Source organism: Diceros bicornis, chromosome 33 (assembly GCF_020826845.1).
Source record: "Diceros bicornis minor isolate mBicDic1 chromosome 33, mDicBic1.mat.cur, whole genome shotgun sequence".
NCBI classification, from domain to species: Eukaryota; Metazoa; Chordata; class Mammalia; order Perissodactyla; family Rhinocerotidae; genus Diceros; species Diceros bicornis.
The window spans coordinates 21,837,838-21,859,736 of NC_080772.1; the positions used below are offsets into that span (position 1 = coordinate 21,837,838).

A 21,899-nucleotide genomic window follows, 5' to 3' on the forward strand; every position below is an offset into this window, starting at 1 on the left:
TGAAGAGTGGTGTTTGTTCTATTATTATACAAAATAGGTGAATTATTAGTAAATGAGGCTGTTGACTAAAGTTTATTGCATGGAAACTTACATTTGTACCCAGGTATAAACTATAAACATTAAATACCAACCAAACACATTGACCCCTGTTAATACTTTTCATAATTTTCCTGACATAGATATTTCTGGACATAATATCTCTTCTAGTGGATAAGAAAAAGATTTATCTGAAGTTCAGCAGCCCATTCAGTTTATTTTCCTTATGTTTAAATTCAAGTAAAATAAATACCTTTTTAAAAATAGCTTATTGCAGTGAAATTCACACAACATAAAATTAACTGTTTTCAAGTGAACACCTCAGTGGCATTTAGTACATTCACAATGTTGTGCAACAACCACCTCTATCTAGTTTCAAAAGATACATTTTTGTTATAAAAAAAAGTAAGCATTTATTTTCAGGAATGAGGTTGGAATTCACTTTTATTTTATTTTTTATATTTTTACATAATTTCTAAATTTTCTACCATGAACATGTATTACTTTTAAAATCTAAAAAAAAGCCCTGCAATTTTGACAGGACGCAGCAATGCGTCAGCGTCCAAGAGGTGTCTTCCCTGCCTCGGGCAGCTAACTTAGGAATTCCTTCTTTCTCTTCCTTCAACTTTCTTTAGAATGTACATACCTCCATTTTAAGACTTAACATATTTTATTAGGTCTATTTTCCTTTCTGCTTCCCTTTGAGGGCAAGGACTGCAACTTTTTATATACATATCCTCAGTTCTTGGTCCTGTAGTAGTTGCTCAATAAAGATATTTGTGAAAGAGGAAAAGAAACAAAGAAAGAAAGAGAGAAATTTTCTTAAGGTAGATATTGCCAGCCACCTGTTTTCATAATTGGAGTGATATTTGGGAAGCAGTCTAATCCTTTCCTGAAAGTCTTAGATGATGCCAATTTCTTAGAAAAAAGTAAAATTTGAGGGAACTGTCGATTGAATGAGCAGATAAAGGTGTCTTAAGTGGACTAAAATCAAACAAGGCATAGAATTCACACTGGGCAAAGACAAAGAGACCAAGAGTAAAAATGGAAACAACTGGGGGGGCAGAGGGATAGTTATATAAAAGGTTGGGATTTTCATTGGTAAGTTATAAAATAACATGATACATGCCTAAATACAGGGTGTTTTTCAAAGCACATGGGCAGGACCCAAGGCCTCGACATAGAGGGCTTGGGAAAGGCCTCTGGAGGGCAGGGAGAGGGAAGCTGGTGGAAAGAAAGGTGGCAGGAACACCGTATAATCATTATAGTTCAATCAGGCCAGGGGAGAGTATGTTCTGGCTGTAACACATACACTTTTATAGTAATCACGTTTTTTAATTTTCTGTATTTCATAATGGTTTGACATCTGAAAAAGCTGGCTGGCTGGGGAGAGACTGGACTACCAATTCTTAAAGACAGCAAAGGCTCAGCTGGGAGCACATCTTTTATATGCAAACCAACCTATTCTGAGACTGTAGCCCCAACCATCTCCTTATCCAATTCTCACACACCAAGCCAGTATTTCCCCTGCCCTAAATCACCCAGGGCCAGGTACCAGACAACTAGAGACCACCCCTACAGCCCAGAGCCTGCTGGAATTATTCAAACTAGCCAGTCATATGCATATTCTCTACCCTGTCTTGTCTTCCCCGTGGAAACCCCAACAGAGGCTCTGGCCTTGGCTTTCCCCTTGCTCCTGTCTTTGGTTCCCTGACCAAGACCTGGTGCTTCCCCTGTGGCCCTGCATGGCATGGCGTGCCCCCTACTCTTGGGAAATATAAGCAATAAATTCTTCTTTCAATGGCATTGGCCTCTCCATGTCATCACTCAGTCACCTCCATAAATTACAATTACAAAACAAATTACGTAACAGCTTCCTTTAATACCTCTCCATAAAATTCCTTGATTTCCTTCTTTTATAAGTACTTAGAGTAAGTATTTAATTTTTTCTTTACTGCTAACCTTTTAGTTCTTATAATTTGTATACTTTTAAGCCTTCTGGTGCATCAAAAACCTGGTGGAAACGTATCATCATCATGCAGTGAAAAGCTCAATAACTTCCTCTCTGGCCTGTGAGTCTTACATCATCCTGTGTGTTTCAGGGCATATCGCAGAGACCACTATTCCATGCCTATTACCCACGAGCATCAAACAAGTTTTAGTCACGTCTTTCTATAAAAGCAAAACCAAAGTTGCTCTTCATATGTAATATGGCCAACACAGGGCCTAAGTGCTCCATTTCCTGTTCATTTTCTTTGAAACTAATGATCTCCTGGGTTCCCCAATCCCAAGTCCCCATTAAAGTATTCCAGTTTCTCCTTCCCCTCCATAACACTCTGGCAAACAGCATTCCCTGTTTGCCAATAAAAGAGTAGAAGGAACTGGATGACCCTGGCACACCACAGTCACCTCTGGGCTAGCACACGGAGCTCCCGAGCCACTTACCTGCAGACAGAAATGGCAGCCATTGGGGCCCAAAATACATCATTAGTGGTTACTGGCCACTTGATTGTTTCAATCTGGCACTAAAGAGCATTTTTATGTATCATTCTAGGTAGATACTACTCTGATGAGTAGCCCCACAGTTAATTTGCACTGATTATAAAGAAAGTGCTTTCTTTTTTAGGAATTCTTTGCCAGGCCCGTTACCGTTCACCTTTTATCTCATTAGCTGTAGGTACAAATCTAAAGGTTTGGCTCACCACAAGAAAACATACACACAGCAGAATAAAGGTAAAAGAGAAATGTAACAAAGAATTAGAAATAGAGAAGATGTAAACAGGGCAGAACATCAAAATCAGAGAAAAGAATTAAATATGTCTCTAAGATCCTTCTTGGACTTCATATTTGTTTCGAAGTCTCCTGGGCACCAAAGCAAAAAGTTGTATAATCATCATTAGCAGAAATGCAGAAACATTCTAATTTCTTAAAGGAAAATAAAGCTTTTCCTAACTATGTTCTAGAGCAGTGGTTCTCACGGTGTGGACCCATTGGCATCAGTATCACTCAGGAACTTGTTAAAAATGCAGGTTCTCTCAGAAAATAAGCGATAAAACAGCAACATTAAGCCCTCATATATCAATAATTACTCTAAATGTAAATGGATTGAACTCTCCAATCAAAAGACACAGAGTGCCGGGATGGATTAAAAAGCAAGACCCAACAATATGCTGCCTCCAGGAAACACATCTCAGCTCTAAAGGCAAGCACAGGCTCAGAGTGAAAGGATGGAAGACAATACTCCAAGCTAATGGCAAACAAAAGAAAGCAGGTGTTGCCATACTCATATCAGACAAAGTAGACTTCGAGATAAAACAGGTTAGGAGAGACAAAGAAGGGCAATACATAATGTTAAAAGGGAGACTCCACCAAGAAGACATATCAATTATAAATATATATGCACCCAACATAGGAGCACCAAAGTACATAAAGCAACTGTTAACAAACCTAAAAGGAGACGTTAACAACAACACGATGATAGTAGGGGATCTCAATATCCCACTTATATCAATGGATAAATCATCCAGACAAAAAGTCAATAAAGAAACAGTGGACTTAAATAAAAAACTGGACAAGATGGACCTAGTAGACATACACAGAGCACTCCATCCAAAAACAGCTGACTACACATTCTGCTCAAGTGCGCATGGGACATTCTCAAGGATAGACCATATGTTGGGAAACAAGGCAAGCCTCAATAAATTTAAGAAGATTGCAATCATAACAAGCATCTTTTCAGACCATAATGCTATGAAACTGGAAATCAACTACAAGAAAAAAACTAGGAAAGTTACAAAGATGTGGAGATTAAACAACATGCTACTGAACAATCAATGGATCACTGATGAAATTAAAGGAGAAATCAAAAATCTAGGTTCTCAAGCCACATCCCAGACCCCCCGAATCAGACGCTCTGGGCTGGGGCCCAGCCATCTGGGTTTTAAGAAGCCCTCATGGTGTTTCTAATATAGACTAAGTTTGAGAACTGCCATTCTCAAGAAATGGGGTTTATATAAAGGACACCGAGCAATGCTCCTATGGCAAATGTGGGGAATTCAAGCAACAGCTTTCAATAAAATCTGCAAAGATAAACTAAAGTCCAATTCAGCAAAGGCGGCAAGCATGGGGGCTAAGACAGCACGGCCCAGGCGTGTGGCTTCTGCTGATCCCTCTTTGCTGAATCAAGGACTGACCCTAACAGATCCACACTATACTCATTTTAAAACACCTAGCAAAGGGCCACATGCAACGGTTCTAGATGTCTTGAGCAGCTCAAATTCAGAATTGATTCCTTCTGTCCTGCTCAACTAGTTTCTCTCCCCATTATCTGAGGTTGAAATCCTGCATCCATCTTTGGTACCTTCTTCCTCCTCCTTCCCATATCAGTTGCAACATCCTATAGACACAGCCTCTTCCTTCCCTCCTCATTATACAATAATTCATTCATCAAATATTTACCAAGTATCTACTAGGTGGTGTAAACGCAGCAGGGAATGTGATGGACAAAAAAATCCTTACCCTCGTGGAGCTTACTTTCTCATCGGGGAGAAAATAAATAAGATAAATAAGTAAAATACATAGCATGTTCGATAGGGATGAGTGCTAAGGAGGAAGATGAAGGAGGGAAGGAGAGAAGAAGCTTCGGAGAGAAGGGTGGAGACTTTTGAATAGGATGGCCAAGAAAGGCCTCACCGAAAAGGGACCATTTGAGGGACATCCTGAAGGAAGTGAGGGGATCTGAGGGAGAGCATTCCTAGCACAGGGATGGCAAGTGCAAAGGTCCTGAAGTGAGACTACGCCTGGCACATTTGAGGACCAGCGAAGAGACCAGTGTGGTGGAGGCAGAGTAAACAAATGGGAATGCAAGAAGGAGACGGCCTCAAAGAGGTAACCACGGGTTAGATCGTAGCCCTAGTAGGTCGTAAAGGGAGGGGATTTTCTGTGAGTGAGATGGCAGACCATAGAAGCTTTGAGCAGAAGAGTGGAATTTTAACAGGCTCCTTCTGGCTGCTGAGTTGAAAGGAGCTGAAAGGGGGCAAGGAAAGAAGCAGGAAGCAGTTTAGCAGGCTACTGTTCTTCCCTTCTCTGCTAGTCAAAACCATCATCACCCCACACTTGGGTTCTGTCCATAGCTTTCCACCTGGGGCCCCTCCTTCCAATCTACTCCTTTCCCTTCCAAATCTACCCAATGGAGCGCTGCCAAATGTCTGCTCAAACCTCCCCACCGCCCATGAGGAACGAATTCAGTGAAAACCAGAACTCAAGCTCTCCATGCACACTATGGCCCCACCTTGCCGTCCCAACCTTATCTCCCACTGCCACACATCTCCAACACACAACCATGACACACTTGTTCAACATTTTCAAATACATCTACACAGTCTGATCTTCTCGTCTTTGCCCTCTCTGATTAGAATACTCCTGCCACCCCAGCTCTACCTATGGAAATTCTCCCAGTCTTCCAAGGTTCATCTCAGTCCCACCTCCTCCAGGAAACCCTCCCTGATCCCTCAACTAGATGTTTCCTCACCTACCTTTGAACCTCACACCATTGTCTCTATCCTTCTTTATGGTCTTTATTATAGTTCCATTTGTACTTGTCCGGTCTCCCTCAGTGGACTATACGCTCTTTGAGAGCAAACCATGGCTCACTTGTCTTCATGTCTGCTGCATCACGGAGCACAGCAGCTTCTATACAGGGAGGTCATTGAATGAAATGATGATAACATAATCTTTTAGTGATCAAAATTCTGTAACTTTCAATGACCTCTTCAAATCAGTTCATCCCCTCGGAGTAACTATTTTATTTAGTTAGGATTATAAACATATTTCATTCTAACACAGATAAAAGTCTAGCAGAAAAAAATCTGCTATATTTTACACTAATTCATGATAATTAATTAAGCTTAAAAGATTAAAAATGGACACAAAAATAAAATTTTTCTTATGATTAACTGCCACTAAACGTTTTCTACTCAGGAAGATACCCAGTTAAATTTGGAAGACTTAAAAATGCTGGACCTCAAACCTCAGGAAAATTGATCTGCTTAAATATTTTAAGTCTTTATTTTTATTGGTAAGATTTTGATGCAATCAATGCTCTTTGTGGAAAGGTGATGCAGACACACTAAAAATTTTACTTTCTCCTTTGTGGCATTTTAAAACAGTCTTATTCCTGCATAATTTATAATAAGAATCTAGAAACACTGAGTCAGATTTCCGCAATGTCTGTCATTGAAATGTTGAGGCAGAGAGTAGAAAGTATAGTACATTTTCTTCTAGTCTTCTCTGCAATAGAATTTCCCAAAGGGCACCATCCTGTGTGGCCCAAATCATTTTCTTTTTAAGGAAGTATAAGTTACTAACTTAGCTATCTTTCCACCTCCTCTCTGAAGAAGCTGATATTGGTACCCAAATTTCAAAAAAAAAACACTAAAAGGAGCCCTAGAAACAAGGCAAGGGAAAAAAGGATCTGGGAATCAAACGCAGATTTAACTCAAAATGAAATCTTAGCAACCATTCTTTAATTCAAGACCTTAATAATGAATCTCAGCTTTGGAATGCAAATTACATCAACAGTGGAATGATTCCTAGGGATGTAATTTGTCCTTCTGAAAATCAGATTCAATATTAGACTACCATTTCCTATAAGTGATAGGTATTCCATACTCCAAAGGAAATCAACATGGGCAAGATAAATATGAATTAATTTTAAATATTCTAGTTGAACATTATTCTAACATCATCAACATCATTTGAATCATTTTTTAGCAAAATATTTTCACTTTATAATCCCATTAAAACAGGATTCCTTTCTAACAGGAGAAAGTGTCTTTTGAACTTCCAGTCTAGATACAGAGAAACCAGAACAAGTAGAAGTAATAAGATGAACCAGTTCTGTGTCTTAATCAGGAGGTTTAGCCACAAAAGTGAGGTTAGTAGTCGCAATCAAGGCATAGGGTGAAAAAGTTGAGAATTTATCAGAAATATTGCAAGAAAATCAGAAGGAAAACAGATTTTATAAACCAACTACCCATCACTGTTAAAAGACTTCTTTTATTCTTTCCTTTAAAAGAAAATATCCTAAACCATCAAATTGAGCATAGAAAACATAGAGAAGATGAATTGCTATCAGTACAAGAAGATATCCAATAAAATAGTGTATAGATTCAATTTGGAAAAATAATTTTAAAATTCAGTGACAGCTTTTATCACTTCTGACCCTGCATGCTTAAGTGCACATCCCCTCAGAAGCAGGTCCTGAGACAAGGACTCAAGTCCAAGTAGTTTATTGGGAGGTTCAGGAAATGCTGGATAGGGAATGTGGACACCATGCGAGAGAGGAGAGGACAGCCTCAGGTTTGTCTCCCCCATGAGGTGAGGGGGCTGGAGTGTTTATCAGTCATTGGTTAAGACCGCTTTGTGGGGGCTGGAGGCCAGGGTGTTAATTCCTTGGCGCCTGAAGCCTGCCTCAAGCAGAAGCCAAGCAGTTTCCCACTCTACAAAGAAAATCTTCAGGCAAATGATGCAGGTACTGGCAGTTGGCAGGCCTCCACCATGAAGACGGTAAGGTCCCAGAGTATGGATGGGGCAGTGACAGCATTGTCTTCCCTGCATCCTCCAAAAGAACTGCGTTCCCATCAACAGTGGTATCCACTTTTGGTATTTGATATCAAATCTTCTCTCTCTCTTTTCTCTACTATCCAACAGAGCATATATTTCACATTCAAGCCCTCTACCCCTAAGCTAAAAAATACACAATTTTAGCTTACCTATGCCTTTATTTCTCCCCTTGAGTCTACTTTATACTCTCTATAAATTAAGACTCCAAGTCTATTCCTGTGTTGTAAATTTTTTAACATCAACCTTGCTCTCAATTGAGTTGTAAAAAAAAAAAATCACCCCTTTGGTAGCAGCCGTAAAGGTCCACAATACATCCATGAAAAATGCTGGGCTGGTCCACGTAGTAAGAGCTCAGGCCATGCTAGAGAATCTAGAGAATCCTTTATGTTCTTAGAGCAGAAGAAGTAGTTTTGGCAGTTCCAAAAGTACACATTGTCAAAAAATAATGGGGGGGCGGGCTAATCTAAAACTTAACTGAGAAGAAGCATTTCCAATGAAACGTCACTTCATTTACCTTGCATAAACATAGTCTTTACCAACAGTCCAATCTAACCACTGTTGTTCTTAGGCCTCAAAGACAGTTCTCTAATATATTAGCAACGTCCTTCTGGGACTGAAGTTTCCTCTTTGGCTTTACTGTGTATATAGCCATGATAATGGACCAAGGTGAATTTTTCCTAAAACAAGCTTGACTGATGTAGGCACTTGATAACTACTATACTTCATAATTTCAAAAAAAAAGTCAATTCAAGGAATTCAGGAAATAGGCAGAAACTAGTGGGAGTGTAACATTATACGTTTCGTGGGTTAAAGGGATTTATTGCCACTCAACAGATATATCAAATACAGAACAAAGATCGCCCGGTGAAGATTAATTTAAATGGGTTATGTTTGAGATTGCCTAATCTAGCTGTAATAAAGTCATTATTTTGAAGAGAAATAAAAATGCAAAAATTACCCGTACACATCACTGGAACTTTCCAGATATTTTTACACTGTTTTGGAGGCCCATCCCCTGGCTGCCCTTCTCTCTGGCCACTTACAAGCATTTGACAGAGCCACTGTTGAATGAGTGTCCTTTCTGGTGTAGGTTTATATTTATGTAAGGATAGGGCACAGTACCAGACCCACTGTTTCCCTGAAACTAACTATCCATTATACAATGCAAGATGTGTTTTAAAAACCAGACATCTCTAATTATAGTAAATGATATATATATATATATATATAAATGTCTTTATCTTTAGAAAATACATCAGTGCCTCGCAAACCATTTATAAGGAAAGACTATTTTTTTATTATTATTATCAGCCCATCATGTACTGATACTTTTGCAAAAACATTAAAGATGCATTATTCGAAAAAGAATTTTTTTAAAACATACAAAAAAGCCCAATTTATTATCATTATTTATTGTTATTAGATTCAACAGACATAAAATTACTCTCAAATTTATTTTTAAAAGCTGCTCAGGGTCCAGCCCCGTGGCAGAGCGGTTAAGTGCGCGTGCTCCGCTGCTGGTGGCCTGGGTTCGGATCCCGGGCGCGCACCAACGCACCGCTTGTCAGGCCATGCTGTGGCAGCGTCCCACATAAAGTGGAGGAAGATGGGCACAGATGTTAGCTCAGGGCCAGTCTTCCTCAGCAAAAAGAGGAGGATTGGCATGGATGTTAGCTCAGGGCCGACCTTCCTCACCAAAAAAAAAATTAAATTAAAGAAATAATAATACTAAAAAAAAAAAACCTGCTCAACACTTACTCTGACTTTCAGTGCTTATCTTGTCACAGACCAGTAACAGCCAGTGGGCAGCACTGGCCTGGGCCCACGCTTTGAGTAGCCCTCATCTCAAGTACCACTCACGTATTTATTCAAAAGATATACTTTACCTCTGACATTCTTGCCAAATCCCATAGAAGAAACTTTTTTGTCCACGTGTTCACTATTGTTTGGTTTCTCCTTCATAACGGCGTCATCACTAACAACATCACCAGAAAATTTTTTCTTTTTCCTTTTCTTGTGTCGAGGTGGAAGCTTTTTTGGAAAAGTAAACATTGGGAATATCACAAGAAACATTGCAATGGCACAAAGGAGGAATCCACTCCACCTAAAAAATTGGGAAATGTGAACAGCATTGACAGCTTTTGCATTATGAGTGAGAACAAATTAGCAAAGTAGAAGTTCATGGTGATAAATTTCTCCACAGAAAACTTGTTACTTTCATCAGTTGTAAAGCAGCAGAAGTTGAATAAACTAAGAAAATAGAGGGATCCTCCCTTTCTGTGGTGTAAATGAGAAATCTACCCAATAATTATACCAGTATTATAATGAATATTAAAATCAGCAGCTTGACTAGAATTTCATTCAGTTCAAGTATTTTTGAGCACATATGTGTTGGTTCTGCTAATTAATACTGTTAGTCAGGGCTGGCTGGGTGGTGCAGTGGTTAATTGCATGCACTCCGCTTCTGAGGCCCAGGGTTCACAGGTTTGGATCCCAGGCGTGCACCGACACACCGCTTGTCAAGCCATGCTTTGGTGGCGTCACATATAAAGTAGAGGAAGATGGGCACAGATGTTAGCCCAGGGCCAATCTTCCTTGGCAAAAAAAGAGGAAGATTAGCATCAGATGTTAGCTCAGGGCTGATCTTCCTCACAAAAAAAAAAAATGAATACTGTTAGTCCTACTACAATGTGCCTTTTATAATAAATCAATAGCTCACAAATTTTATAGAAAAATAATATAGACTATAGCATGCTTTGTGGACCAATATGGACACTTTTTTCTTAGGAGAAAACCATTAATATCTGGGGTGAAATGTATTTAAAATTGCTAGTGGCATTCAAATATTTTTCTGCAAGCACTTCAGAAGGTATTGACCCCTCTTAGCTGGCCTTCACAATACTTAACCAAGTGTGAGGGCTACCAAAGACATTTACATTTGATCTTTGCCTTCAAGAACTTAAAACCTAGTTGTAAGCAAGCTAAAAATATAAGAAGCAATTCCAAACAATTTGAAGAAACAGTTCCAAGAAACGCAAGAATGTATACAATTAAGCATTAGACCATGTGGCATAGACTATGAATGCTGTAAAAGTTCGAAAAAAATCGTGTGTCAGAAAGCCCCCTAGGAGAACTAGACCTTGAGCTATGCAGAATCGAGATCCTGTCTTTAAACTCATCTGAGGTAGCCACGCTGCAGAGACGAGGAGGCAAACTCAGAGAGTGGAGCTCAAGTTCTAGTCCTGTATTACAGCCCGGTGTTAAGGCCTTGGGCTTCTTGCCTGCATAACTCCCCAGGGGCAATTTTTTAATCCACTTTCAACCCTTTCTTAGCAAATAGAGGTCCCTGGTCCTGCCTAACAGGGTCACCACTTTCCATCTAGGATTCCTCAACTCCAAACTCTGTCCTCAAAGCTTCCAAGTTCGTAACTGCTCAGATTCCGACCTCTGGGCCAACAAGTCCGCAACAGTTGTAACCAGAATGCAAGTGGCACTCTAAGCACCGATGCTGAATTCAACCCAGTAAGAACACAGATCAATTGCAAAGTGAAAATTCATTTTTAAAAAATAATGTTTCCATTAAAATGCTGTTATCAGCTGCTAAAGGTTACAGTTTGGCGAGAATATGATTCCTAGAACCAGTCGTTAATAATCCAGTGTGCTATTTTCAAAGATAAAAGTTATACCAAATAAAGATTTTAAAATAATCAGGAAAAGGTTTTATTTTGAGAAGATTGCTCAGAGCAGACTTCTAGCAATCTCGATTATTCAGTATAGAATCATAAACCCAGGGCCTGACACAGATTAGGTACTCAAAAAATTTCCTGAATAAAGAAATTGAATGAGATAGGTTTAAAAAAATAAAGTCATCTATCCGCAGGGAACATAGCTATGATAATATCTGGCCCCTTTAGTGTTTGTCTGCTTATGAGGCCTTTACTAACCCAGTCCTGCTCCTCTACCTCTCTAGAATCTCTTTCTGCAGACTCTACATTCGAGTCCCCTGAACCCATTCAGTTCCCTAGACCCCTCATGCTCTCTCCAGAAGACGGCAGACAGCATAGTGTAAGGGGCAGTTCTTGAGCTGTGGCTTCGGGCAGCCCTGGGTTTTTATCCTGTCTTTACCACCTACTAGCTCTAAGATCCTGGGGAAACTATTTTTGCTTTTCTGAACCAATTTTCTCATCTGAAAGGGTGGTAATAATTGTTTTCGGGGGTCATCAAAATTAATAAGACAATGTATATAATTTGTTGTTAGTGACGTCAAGCTGTTTCTGACTCCTAGCGCCCCTGTGTACAGCAGAGCGGAACCCTGCCCTGTCTTTTGCGCCATCCTCTCACCTTCCGGCGCTGTATCAGACAATGCTCTGCTGCTAGTCATAGAGTTTTCATGGCCAATTTTTTCAGAAGTGGGTGGCCAGGTCCTTCTTCCTAGTCTGTCTAGTCTGGAAACTCTGCTAAAACCTGTCCATCATGGGCGACCCCGCTGGTATTTGAAATACCGGTGGCATAGCTTTCAGCATCACAGCAACATGCAGCCTCCACAGTGTGACAAGGACATGCAGGTGGTGTGGTTCCCTGACCAGGAAACAGACCCTTGGCCATGGTGATGAGAGCACCAAATCTTAATCACTAGATCACCAGTGCTGGCAATGTATATAATGGACCTAATAAAATGCCTGCCCCAAATAAGTAATCAATTCATAGTAGCTAATTTTGTTTGTTTTTATGTGGATCTGCACTCAAGTCCCCCACCCCGACCCAAAGCCACTGACTAAAAATTATATGCAAACATTAAAAATACACTCATAGTAGCCCAAAGTAAGAGTAAATAACAGAAAAAGGGGAAGAATTATAGTGAATAAACGAAAATAATATAAAAGTTTGGGAACATGTCTAAGCAGAGCAAACCAGCCCACATTCTTCAACGGTCTCCAGTAACACGGATGTTAACAGATGATATAATGATGGTGCTAAAGAGGACCCTGAGAAAAGCTGAGTAAGACAAGAAAGTGTGCATTATATGCTGGAAAAATATACATCAGTGAGAGTTAAAATTGAAAAGCCAGCGTCCCTAACGTCCTTCCATGACCCATTACTCAGAGACTATTCACTAAGAGGGAGCCAGTTAAATATATTGACTAAGACCTCTGCCCGGCACTCAGTTTCTTATCCCAGCTCTCTGACTCTGAGGCTTTGGGCAAGTTATTCAAACCACTGAGCATCAATTTCCTCATCTGCAAAATGGACATAATATTAGTGACGACATATGGTTGTTATAAGGCTTAAATGAAAATGTTTGCAAAGCTCTTAGTATAATGCTTGACACATAGTAAGCACCAATAAACATTAGCATCATTCATTCCTTCCTTCCTTCACTCTTCCAGCATAGATTTATTGAAAAACCTATCATTACTGGTAGGCATCCTAAAAAATAACATTGTATCAAATAACTGTCTTTGTTCCACATAGAAGTCTGTTACAAACTTCATTTTTCAATAAATTCATTTTTAAAGAGATTCGTATTTTATATTGCTATATTGACAACTTTGATCATTTGTAGAACTAATATTGGGCCATTAAAATGAACAAAACTACTTGAACATTGATTAAATTCAAAGGATGACTAATAGCTAACACATACTACGTAGCAAGAACTATTTAGAGCTCCACATATATAAACTCATTTATTCCAGACAACAACCCTATGAAGTAGGTACTGTAACTACTTCCATTTTATAGATTTAAAAAACAACAAATGAGGCACAGAGAAGTTAAGTAATTTCCCCAAGGTCACACAGCTATTAGGTGGCAGACTGGGATTTAAACCCAGGGGAGTACGGCTTCAGGGTCTGCACTCTTAAGCACTCCACTTTGCTACCAATTGCATTGATGTCTTCTAGAAAACTTTTAAAGGCCAGCATAAGGCACTTGTAAGCCTAAAGCCCCTGCCTCCTTCCTTCTCCCTGCCCCTGAGTTGGTCCTCCTCACCTTTCTCTCTCCCTCCAGAGGTTCCCTCTTGCCATGCTCTTCTCATGGACATCTATATAGGACACAGAATATATATTGGATGTTCGTAGATATATCTTAATAATCTAGTTTTCTGAGAATTAAAAAAAAAAAATCCTTACTCTGATTTATTTCAGAACTGCAAAGAAAACAGTAGTTGAGACCAAAAATTTCACTACTGGTGAAGAACTTAAAACTCCTGTGTTATTCCCCTACTGCTGACCAGGGAACTTCCTTTTGCATGATTTGAAAATTCTACCAGGCCAGGCTCATCCAGGTCTCAGCAATTCCGTCTCCAAAGAGCATTACTTATGAAAATAAGAAGTGTTATATAACTTAATCAATATTGGTTAACTGCTTTGAAAGTAGCATTAAACATTATTCACACATACCTCAGAGTTATGAGGTTGTTATCTTACAATGAAACACGGAGAGAACACACGTTCTCTAAGAAACTCTTTAGAAAGTAATTACTTGATACTAATGTCTAATACTAATATTCTCTTTGTTACAAAGTGAAAATTTCTCATCAATGTATACCTATTATTAATCCATGTTAAATGAATTCATGATGCCAGTACTTTCCATTAGTGCTTGCAGTCATGAAGAAAGAACTTATGTTCAAGTTGAGGACCGTGAACAATTCAAACACGGCCCTGGCTATTTGGATAAATAACCTAACATCCAAAGTTGGAGTTCTCAACCCAAGTCCTGAACATGACCTATTGAGCAAGACAATTAAGGGCCACCAAGACAGAGAGCAGCTAACTCTCCAGCACCCTTGAGGAAACAAACTATTACGGAGTGAAAATTTGCTAAGACTCTGACAATGGGCAGTGGGGGAGGGCTGACAAAGCAGAAACAGACATATAAGGAAGTGGAAAAAAAATATTTCTAAAAGGCACAGAAAAGATAAAGCAAGCTATGATTCAAGTACACAGGAAAGTCCCGACACACCCACGTTTGCCCTTCCCCGTTCTGCTGTACAGGAAACAAATGCCTCCATCCTAAGGAATGTGGATTAAGCTGATGTTCCCAAGCCTTCTGTATTAGTTTCCCATTGCTGCTATAACAAATTACCACGCACTTTGTGGCTTGAAACAATACAAATGTATTATCAGATAGTTCTGGAGGTCAGGAGTCAAGAAACAGGTCGGCAGGGCTGCGTTCCTTCTGGAGGCTCTAGGGAAGAGCCATTTCCCTGCTTTTCCTAGCCTCTGGAGTTCACCTGCGTTCCCTGGGTCGTGGTTCCTTCCTCCACTTCAATCATCATATCTCCTTCTCTTTGACCCTCCTGCCTCCCTCTTTCCCTTATAAGGACCCTCGTGATTATATTGGGCCCATCCAGGTCATCCAGGATAATCTCCCCATCACAAGATCCTTAATTTAATCACATCTGCAAAGTCCCTTTTGTCATGTGAAGGTAACACATCCATAGGTTCTGGGGATTAGGACATGGATATTGTTGGAGGATTATTATTCTGCCTACTAGCCCCTCCTGTGTGACATTTAACTATTTTTCATCTTCCCGTTGGGGAAATTTTTATTGTACCTACGAGAATACTATGACTCTAATTATCGTTAATAACAAGTGAAATGAAAGATTTAATAAACAATTCTTACCAGTTTCCAATGAAACGAGGGTCATTCTGGTCAAGGTGAACAGGATTTCTGGGATCAACATAAAAACCAATAAGGAGTCCACCTAATAAATATCCCACCGCAGGACCAAGTGCTCCCATGACATACATGATGGCTGGGAAGACAGAAGGGAAAATGTGAAATACAGCAACGTGTTCTTTGTGTCAGTAGTTGTCTAATTTCAGTCATACCGTGCATAGGTCACAGTTAAATCCAGTTAACAACTTCCAAAAACAGAGAACTTTAGAGATTGTGTCTAGGTTGACATCTGGGTTTCAAACCATGTCTTTTATTTAACTGTTGCCTGTTGTCCTCCTAGAACATCAGAATCATCTGGAGAACTTTTTGGCTGCTTCTGAAAGTCCAGACTCGGGCCGGTTAATGAGGTAGTCACTGGATCACCAAGAGAAGATAAAAGGTAGTCTCAAGATAAGAAAAAAAAAGTAGATGTCACTTGTGACAGCTGGAAGATTCTAACAGGTTGAGGGAACTCAAGGCTAGTTTTGCCATGAAGCTGGATTCGGTTGAATTGGCAAAGCAGCTTAGGCACTCTCAAATCACTAATATTTTTCAAATCACCATTTTAGAATCAAAGAAGACCTCACAATGCATTTGGTTTATTGTTAATTAAGGAATCTTATTTAAAGATTAATAAATCTCCTTAAATGACATGAGTGAGTAGGTCCAAATGGAAAGCACCAACCCACAGCTGAATTACAAAATTTTTGAAAGCACGTCTAAAGTGGGGGCGGGGGGCGGTGGTTCTTACTGTCAGTAGATCAGAAAGGTTGTCATTCTATCCAAAAAATTTTGCCCATGAAAATGGACTTATAGTAAAAAATAACAACAAATTCACTGTCATTCCTTTACATTTTTTCCATTGCTGTGATTTAAATTTTTTAAATAAATAATATTTTGCTAAATTTTAAGCTTTGAGATAGGATGTGAAATTCCTTGAAAGCCATAGAGAAATCTAGACACACCCCAAACCCAGTTTTCTTCCTGTTGAAACTCAGTTATTTGAGTACAAATCAATAAAAATTTTTAAAATACTCCTGCGTGCAAGGCATGATAACAAACTCAGGTGGTCCATGTCTCTCATTTCTACTGCCATCATGCATTTTAACTACTGAATAAATAAGTGGTTTGTCATATCCTTTAAACAGTACTATATTTACCAGAAAGTAAATTGGGCTAATCAGAATAGCTTTACCTTACTTTTTCATCTGCAATTAAATAAACTTTGAATAATTTTGTACCTCCTGTTACTGATAACTACAGACAGTAATTTAACACCTGCTCTCACTTTTCACACTATTTCAAAAGAAAAAGCACAGTGTTTATTTATTTTAGCGAGTCATCTGCTTATAACAATAAGATGTTAGATATTCTATAAGAAATCCTTCGACTTCTCCATCTGTGTTTGGAAAAGGAGAATGGAGGCACAGCCACAAGTAACTGGTATTCTTTTGGAAGTATGCTTTTAATAAAACAAAATTAGAATTTTGATAAATATCTTGTTAACCTCTCTGTTTGTAGCCTATAACGGAACTCAAACACAGAAGGTCCTTCTTCCGTTCCAGGTATTCCCTTATGCATATGAAGATAAAATTTATGTTGACACCTCCAGGCAAACCAGCACCAGTTACAACTTAAAACTGTAATGAGGCCAAAATGTGACATGAATAATCTTCCCAAAATAGTTCTTCTGGCATGAAAGAGACTGTCTTACAAACACAGACAGGGAAAAGGGTATTTCCGCCCTACTGTTTATGCCTGGGGCACTCAAGTGCAGAGTCTTGCAGTGCCAAGAAGCAATGTGCAGGATATGCACTGGCAAGACCATGCAATTACCCAGTAAATGGAAAACCAATTAAATAACATTCAACAAGAAACCCTAACTACTTTATGAAATATAGATAAAGCTTTTTAAGATTCAGCTATGTAATCAGAAAAATTATTATTATCTAGCAAACACTTTTAAGTCCAATGGAATCATTCTCATTAACAGAAAAATATATACACGTATATGTATATCTATGTATATAACTTTACTATACACTATACAGTATAGTACAATAACTATACTAATATATATAAAACTCATTGACATGATCCCATTTAGTAAATAAATCATTCTGGCCACTAAGTTATCATTTATTAATTAACCAGTGGCACTAATTCAGAGCTTATTAGAGGAATAAACGGTTGAAATAAACTCATACCACCCACTCCCCTAGTCAAAAATCCCCAATCACCTCCCACTGCCTAAAGAAAAAAGTCTAAACTCTTCTACTTGGAGTTCAAGGATGGGACAAGCTGGCCTTCTGCTGCCATTTCAGTCTAAAAACCCACTGCCTGTACCCAGGGATCCATGCAGACTGACGCTCAGAACAGCCCTGGGCAGAGCCCCCTCCCTTCCTTTGTGATCCCACGGTGACCCCCTGGGCCTTTCTATCTGTCTGAATCCTACTCATTCTTCAAGGCCCAACCAGGTCCAGCCCTGATTGCCCTCCCCGAGTGGTCTCTCTCCTCAGAATCCCTGTAGACTATATATTGTCTATTCCGGTGGCCTCCACACTTTTTTATCAAGCATCCCTATCAATAAAAGGTTTAAACCTTTACCCACCGTGTACTTTTCTGTGTAAATAATGTGTATAGACCACTAGTCTCTCTCTCACAGCTCTCATCTAATCTATCAGTAAATCCTGCTGGTTCTACCATCAGATCATATCCAGTATGCAGCTCCTTCTCTGTACCTCTACCCTGGTCCAGGCCACCACTGTCACTCACCTGGAAAATGGCTCTAGGCCTTCCAACTGGTACCCCTGCTCCTGCCCTTACTTCCCTGCAATGTATTTTCAACATGGCAGCCTTAACGATGCACTAGAAACATGAGCCAGATCACGTCACACTTCTTTGCTCACACTCTCCAGTGGCTTCCCATCTCACTCACAGTAAAAACTTGGCTACAGGGACCTGTCTCCACACTTGCACCACCCGCTACTATCTCTCTGCTTCAGCGCCTGTCCATCTCCTTGTTCACTCAGCTCCAGCTCACAGACCTCCTCGCTCTCCTCCACCCTTTCAGGCACATTCCCACCTTAGGGAGTGCACACTTGCTGTGTGTGTGTGTGTGAGTGCGCGCGTGTGTGTTGAAGGCTCTTCCCCCAGATAGCCACATGGTTCATTCCCTTACTTCCTTCAGGTAGTTGTTCAAACAGTTCCTTCTCACTGAGGCCTTACTCAGCCATCCTATCTGAAAATTTAAAGCTCTTTCCCCGATTCTTCCCATCCCTTCTCTGCTTTGTTTTTCTCCTTAGCACATATCACCACCTAACACACTATATATTTCTTTTGTCACCTTCTTTATCACCTGTCCTCTCCAACTAGAACGTAAGCCCCAGAGAGTGGAGGTTCTTGTCGGTGGTGTTCACTGCTGTACCCCCAGGACCCAGGAGCGGGGGAGGCACTCGACCCACATTTACTCCCATTATTCATTGCCTTCACCTTTCCCACTGGGTCAATGAACGTTCTACTGTCATTAACAGCAGTAAATGTCAGCGACAAATTCTTCCTTGGCATATATCATCTCTTGAGATACTAGCCAATGACAGTAGATGTCAATCCATATTGCATATGTGGACTTGATAATTTTGTTTTTTCACTGTGTCTCATCAGATCTGACCATCATTGGTTTTCTCTCGTGAGGAGGCGCTGGTACTGGGAATACAGACTATTCAATGAACTAGTACTATAGATATAAATAAAAGTGCCAGTCTTTTCTTCCCGCACCCTCATGGATTGTCTCACACTCCCCTGGGTTGTGCATGACTCCCCTTTGAGAGAGCACTGGACCATTCCATTCATTTGAGATTAAACATGCCCTATTCTTTACTTCTACTTATCTCTTCGAATATTTATATCTTATCTTTTGAAATAGCTCTTCATCCTTGACAGCAGGAACCATATCATATATAGTATTATGTAGTAGTTAAAGCACAGATTCCAAACTCCTAGGTTCAAATCCCTCCTTCAGTTCTTACTAATTGTGTGTCGTTAGCAAGTTGCTTGACCTCTTTGAGCCTCAGTTTCCTCATCTGTAAAACTGAGATGATAAAAGTCCTCACTCATAGGGTTGTCATAGGCATTAAATGAGTTAATTCTTGTAAAGCCTGTGGAATGTCTGGCACATGGTGAGGAGTATATAAGAATATGCTGGTTTTGTTATTATTATTATTTTATATTAACTGATGCACATAGTTTAGTGTTTGGGCATGGGAGACATTCAATAAATATTTATGGGTTGATTACATGTCCATATTACCCATGTCTTTTATTTTCTGTATTCTGACGCTTTGACATCTAGGACCTTGCTGACCCTGGAGGGACTGCCCTCCCAGGATTGGCCAATCCCTAGAGATGGTAAACAACTCACCTGAGAGTGCACTTCTCAAATGCAAACCAACCAATCCAGAGCCCCTACCTGTTTTACTGGCCTCACACTCCAGTCCTCACAATCCACCATCCACCTGCCCTCATCACCCAGGGCCAGGTACCAGACAACCAGGGATAGCCCTCACACCCCAAGCCTGATGAAATTATTAAACTAGCTAATCCCAAATCTGCTTACCCTGCCTCACCCATTTCTCCCCTGAGAAACCACAATAAAGGTTCTAGCCCACCGTTCCTCCCTCTCTCTGCCTGCGACTGACCCTGGTGCCTCCTCGTGTGGCCCCTATGGCATGGTGTGCACTCCTTCTTGGTAACTGTAACAAATTGTCTTTTCAATGGCAATCATTTCCTGATCTGTTGGCCTCACCAAACCTCACATTTTCTAATACCTTGTATTTTAGAACAATGTCATAGTCAAAAGAATGACTGTCTCCCTTATTCCCTATCCCACGCCTCTGGCTTCTCCTTTGTCTGGATCTGCTTCCTCCCAACCTTGGCAAGACATACAGGTTCCCCAGCACTTGCTCATTAGTCAGGACTTAGACACTGAACCCCTTGAAGTCATCTCCCTCTTCTCTCTTCTCTTGCTAACTCTTCACTGCTCGTCTAACGTTTCCGTCCTCACTTGACTCCTACCTGTCTCTTGCAGCCTTGGACATGATTTCTCTTCTGACTACGCCTCCACATCCTCTGGCCCAGTCAGTATGTTGATGTCTTCCAATAACACCCCCTCAGGTTTGATCCGTCTCCAGAGTCTCTGCTTTCTATGTGCTGGCTGCATGCTCACTCACTATTCCTTTTCTCCAGAACATCATATTTATTGCTTAAACTGTAGCTAGCCTTACGGCCCACATGTACTCCACTCTCCATCCATCCTTCCAAGCCCAGCTCCTTTAGGGCACCTCCTCTGACCTATGGAGGCCACAGGAATGTCTCTCCTTGAATGTCACATTGAGTATTATCTGCCATGCCCACTGTAACAGGTTATGTATTATTGCTACACACCATTCATCGGCCTTTTTATCTTTCCAACTAGACTACACACTTTTTGAGGGAGGCAACATGAACTATACATTTCTAAATCTCCCCCAAGACCTAAAATACAAAGCTATTCACACAGGAAGCACTGAAGTGAGTACAGTGCAGGGAATATGAGCAAAGACCCTGAAGTCAAACTGCCCCTGGTTAGACGCCCACTTCGCCCCTTCTGTGCAACGGCAAAAGTTATTTAACCTCTCTGGGCCCTAATTCTCTTTTCTCTAAAAAAGGATATTAAATAAGAGTATGCACGTAAAGTGCTTAGCATATAATAAACACGGAAGAAATATTAAGTTGTATTTTTCTGTGCTGTATGATTACCTATTCTCGTTCCCTAATAAATATTAAATATTAATTTTGTATAGATCAAATACATACATAATTTAACAGAAGACATACTTAATATCTTAATATTACCTTAATAAATGATCTTTTCTGGAATCACTACTTTTGATAATGGGCTGGGCAGATGGGAGCAGGGACAGAGAATGTCAAGACCTTTCTTTCCTCATAGAAGGGCCAGCATAGAGCATCTTTCTGAAGTCAAGCATGTGCCTATACCTGTTGTTATTATTCTTCTTAAATAACCTTTAGTGTTTTTTCTAATGGTACAAAATAATATGGATTCATTGTATAGAAAATGCTCAAAAGCACAAAAAATAAATTTTTAAAAAAATCATCCACAATCCATGCCATCCAGATAATAATAGTAATAAATATTTTTTACCATTCACATACTCTGTAAACTTTTTAAGTAGCTGGAATTAGGCAGTACTTATTGTTCTATAATATGTTTTTTTACACAATATTGCAAACATTTCCTATATCAATAAATATTCTTCCAGAATGTTTATTATGGTTAAATGGTGTGTCATCGTGTGGCTATGACAGACCTCACTTAAATAATCCCTTGCTGATGCTAGCTTTTTGCTATTATAAATGACTGATTGGGGTTATTCCTCTGAAGACTGTACAGTAGTCCCCCTTTATCTGTGGTTTCACTTTCCGTGGTTTCGCTTTCTGGGGTTTCAGTTACACGTGGTTAATCGCAGTCCAAAAATATTAAATGGAAAAATTCCAGAAATAAACAATTCAAA

General features: G+C 39.9%; 1 protein-coding gene across 3 annotated transcripts in view; it reads right to left on the reverse strand.

Annotated features, from left to right (window-relative positions):
• Positions 1-21,899, reverse strand: part of SLCO5A1 (solute carrier organic anion transporter family member 5A1) — a 137,919-nt gene that overhangs the window by 66,015 nt on the left and 50,005 nt on the right. For 2 of the 3 annotated variants that reach the window (XM_058528843.1, XM_058528842.1), the window contains exons 2-3: positions 15,292-15,424; positions 9,546-9,763 (exon numbers count right to left, since the gene is read on the reverse strand). The exons of the other annotated variant lie outside the window; for it this stretch is intronic. In XM_058528843.1, coding sequence (XP_058384826.1) covers positions 9,546-9,763; positions 15,292-15,424 — 351 coding nt within the window. The remainder of the gene's footprint in view (positions 1-9,545; positions 9,764-15,291; positions 15,425-21,899) is intronic. 3 annotated transcript variants of the gene reach the window in all.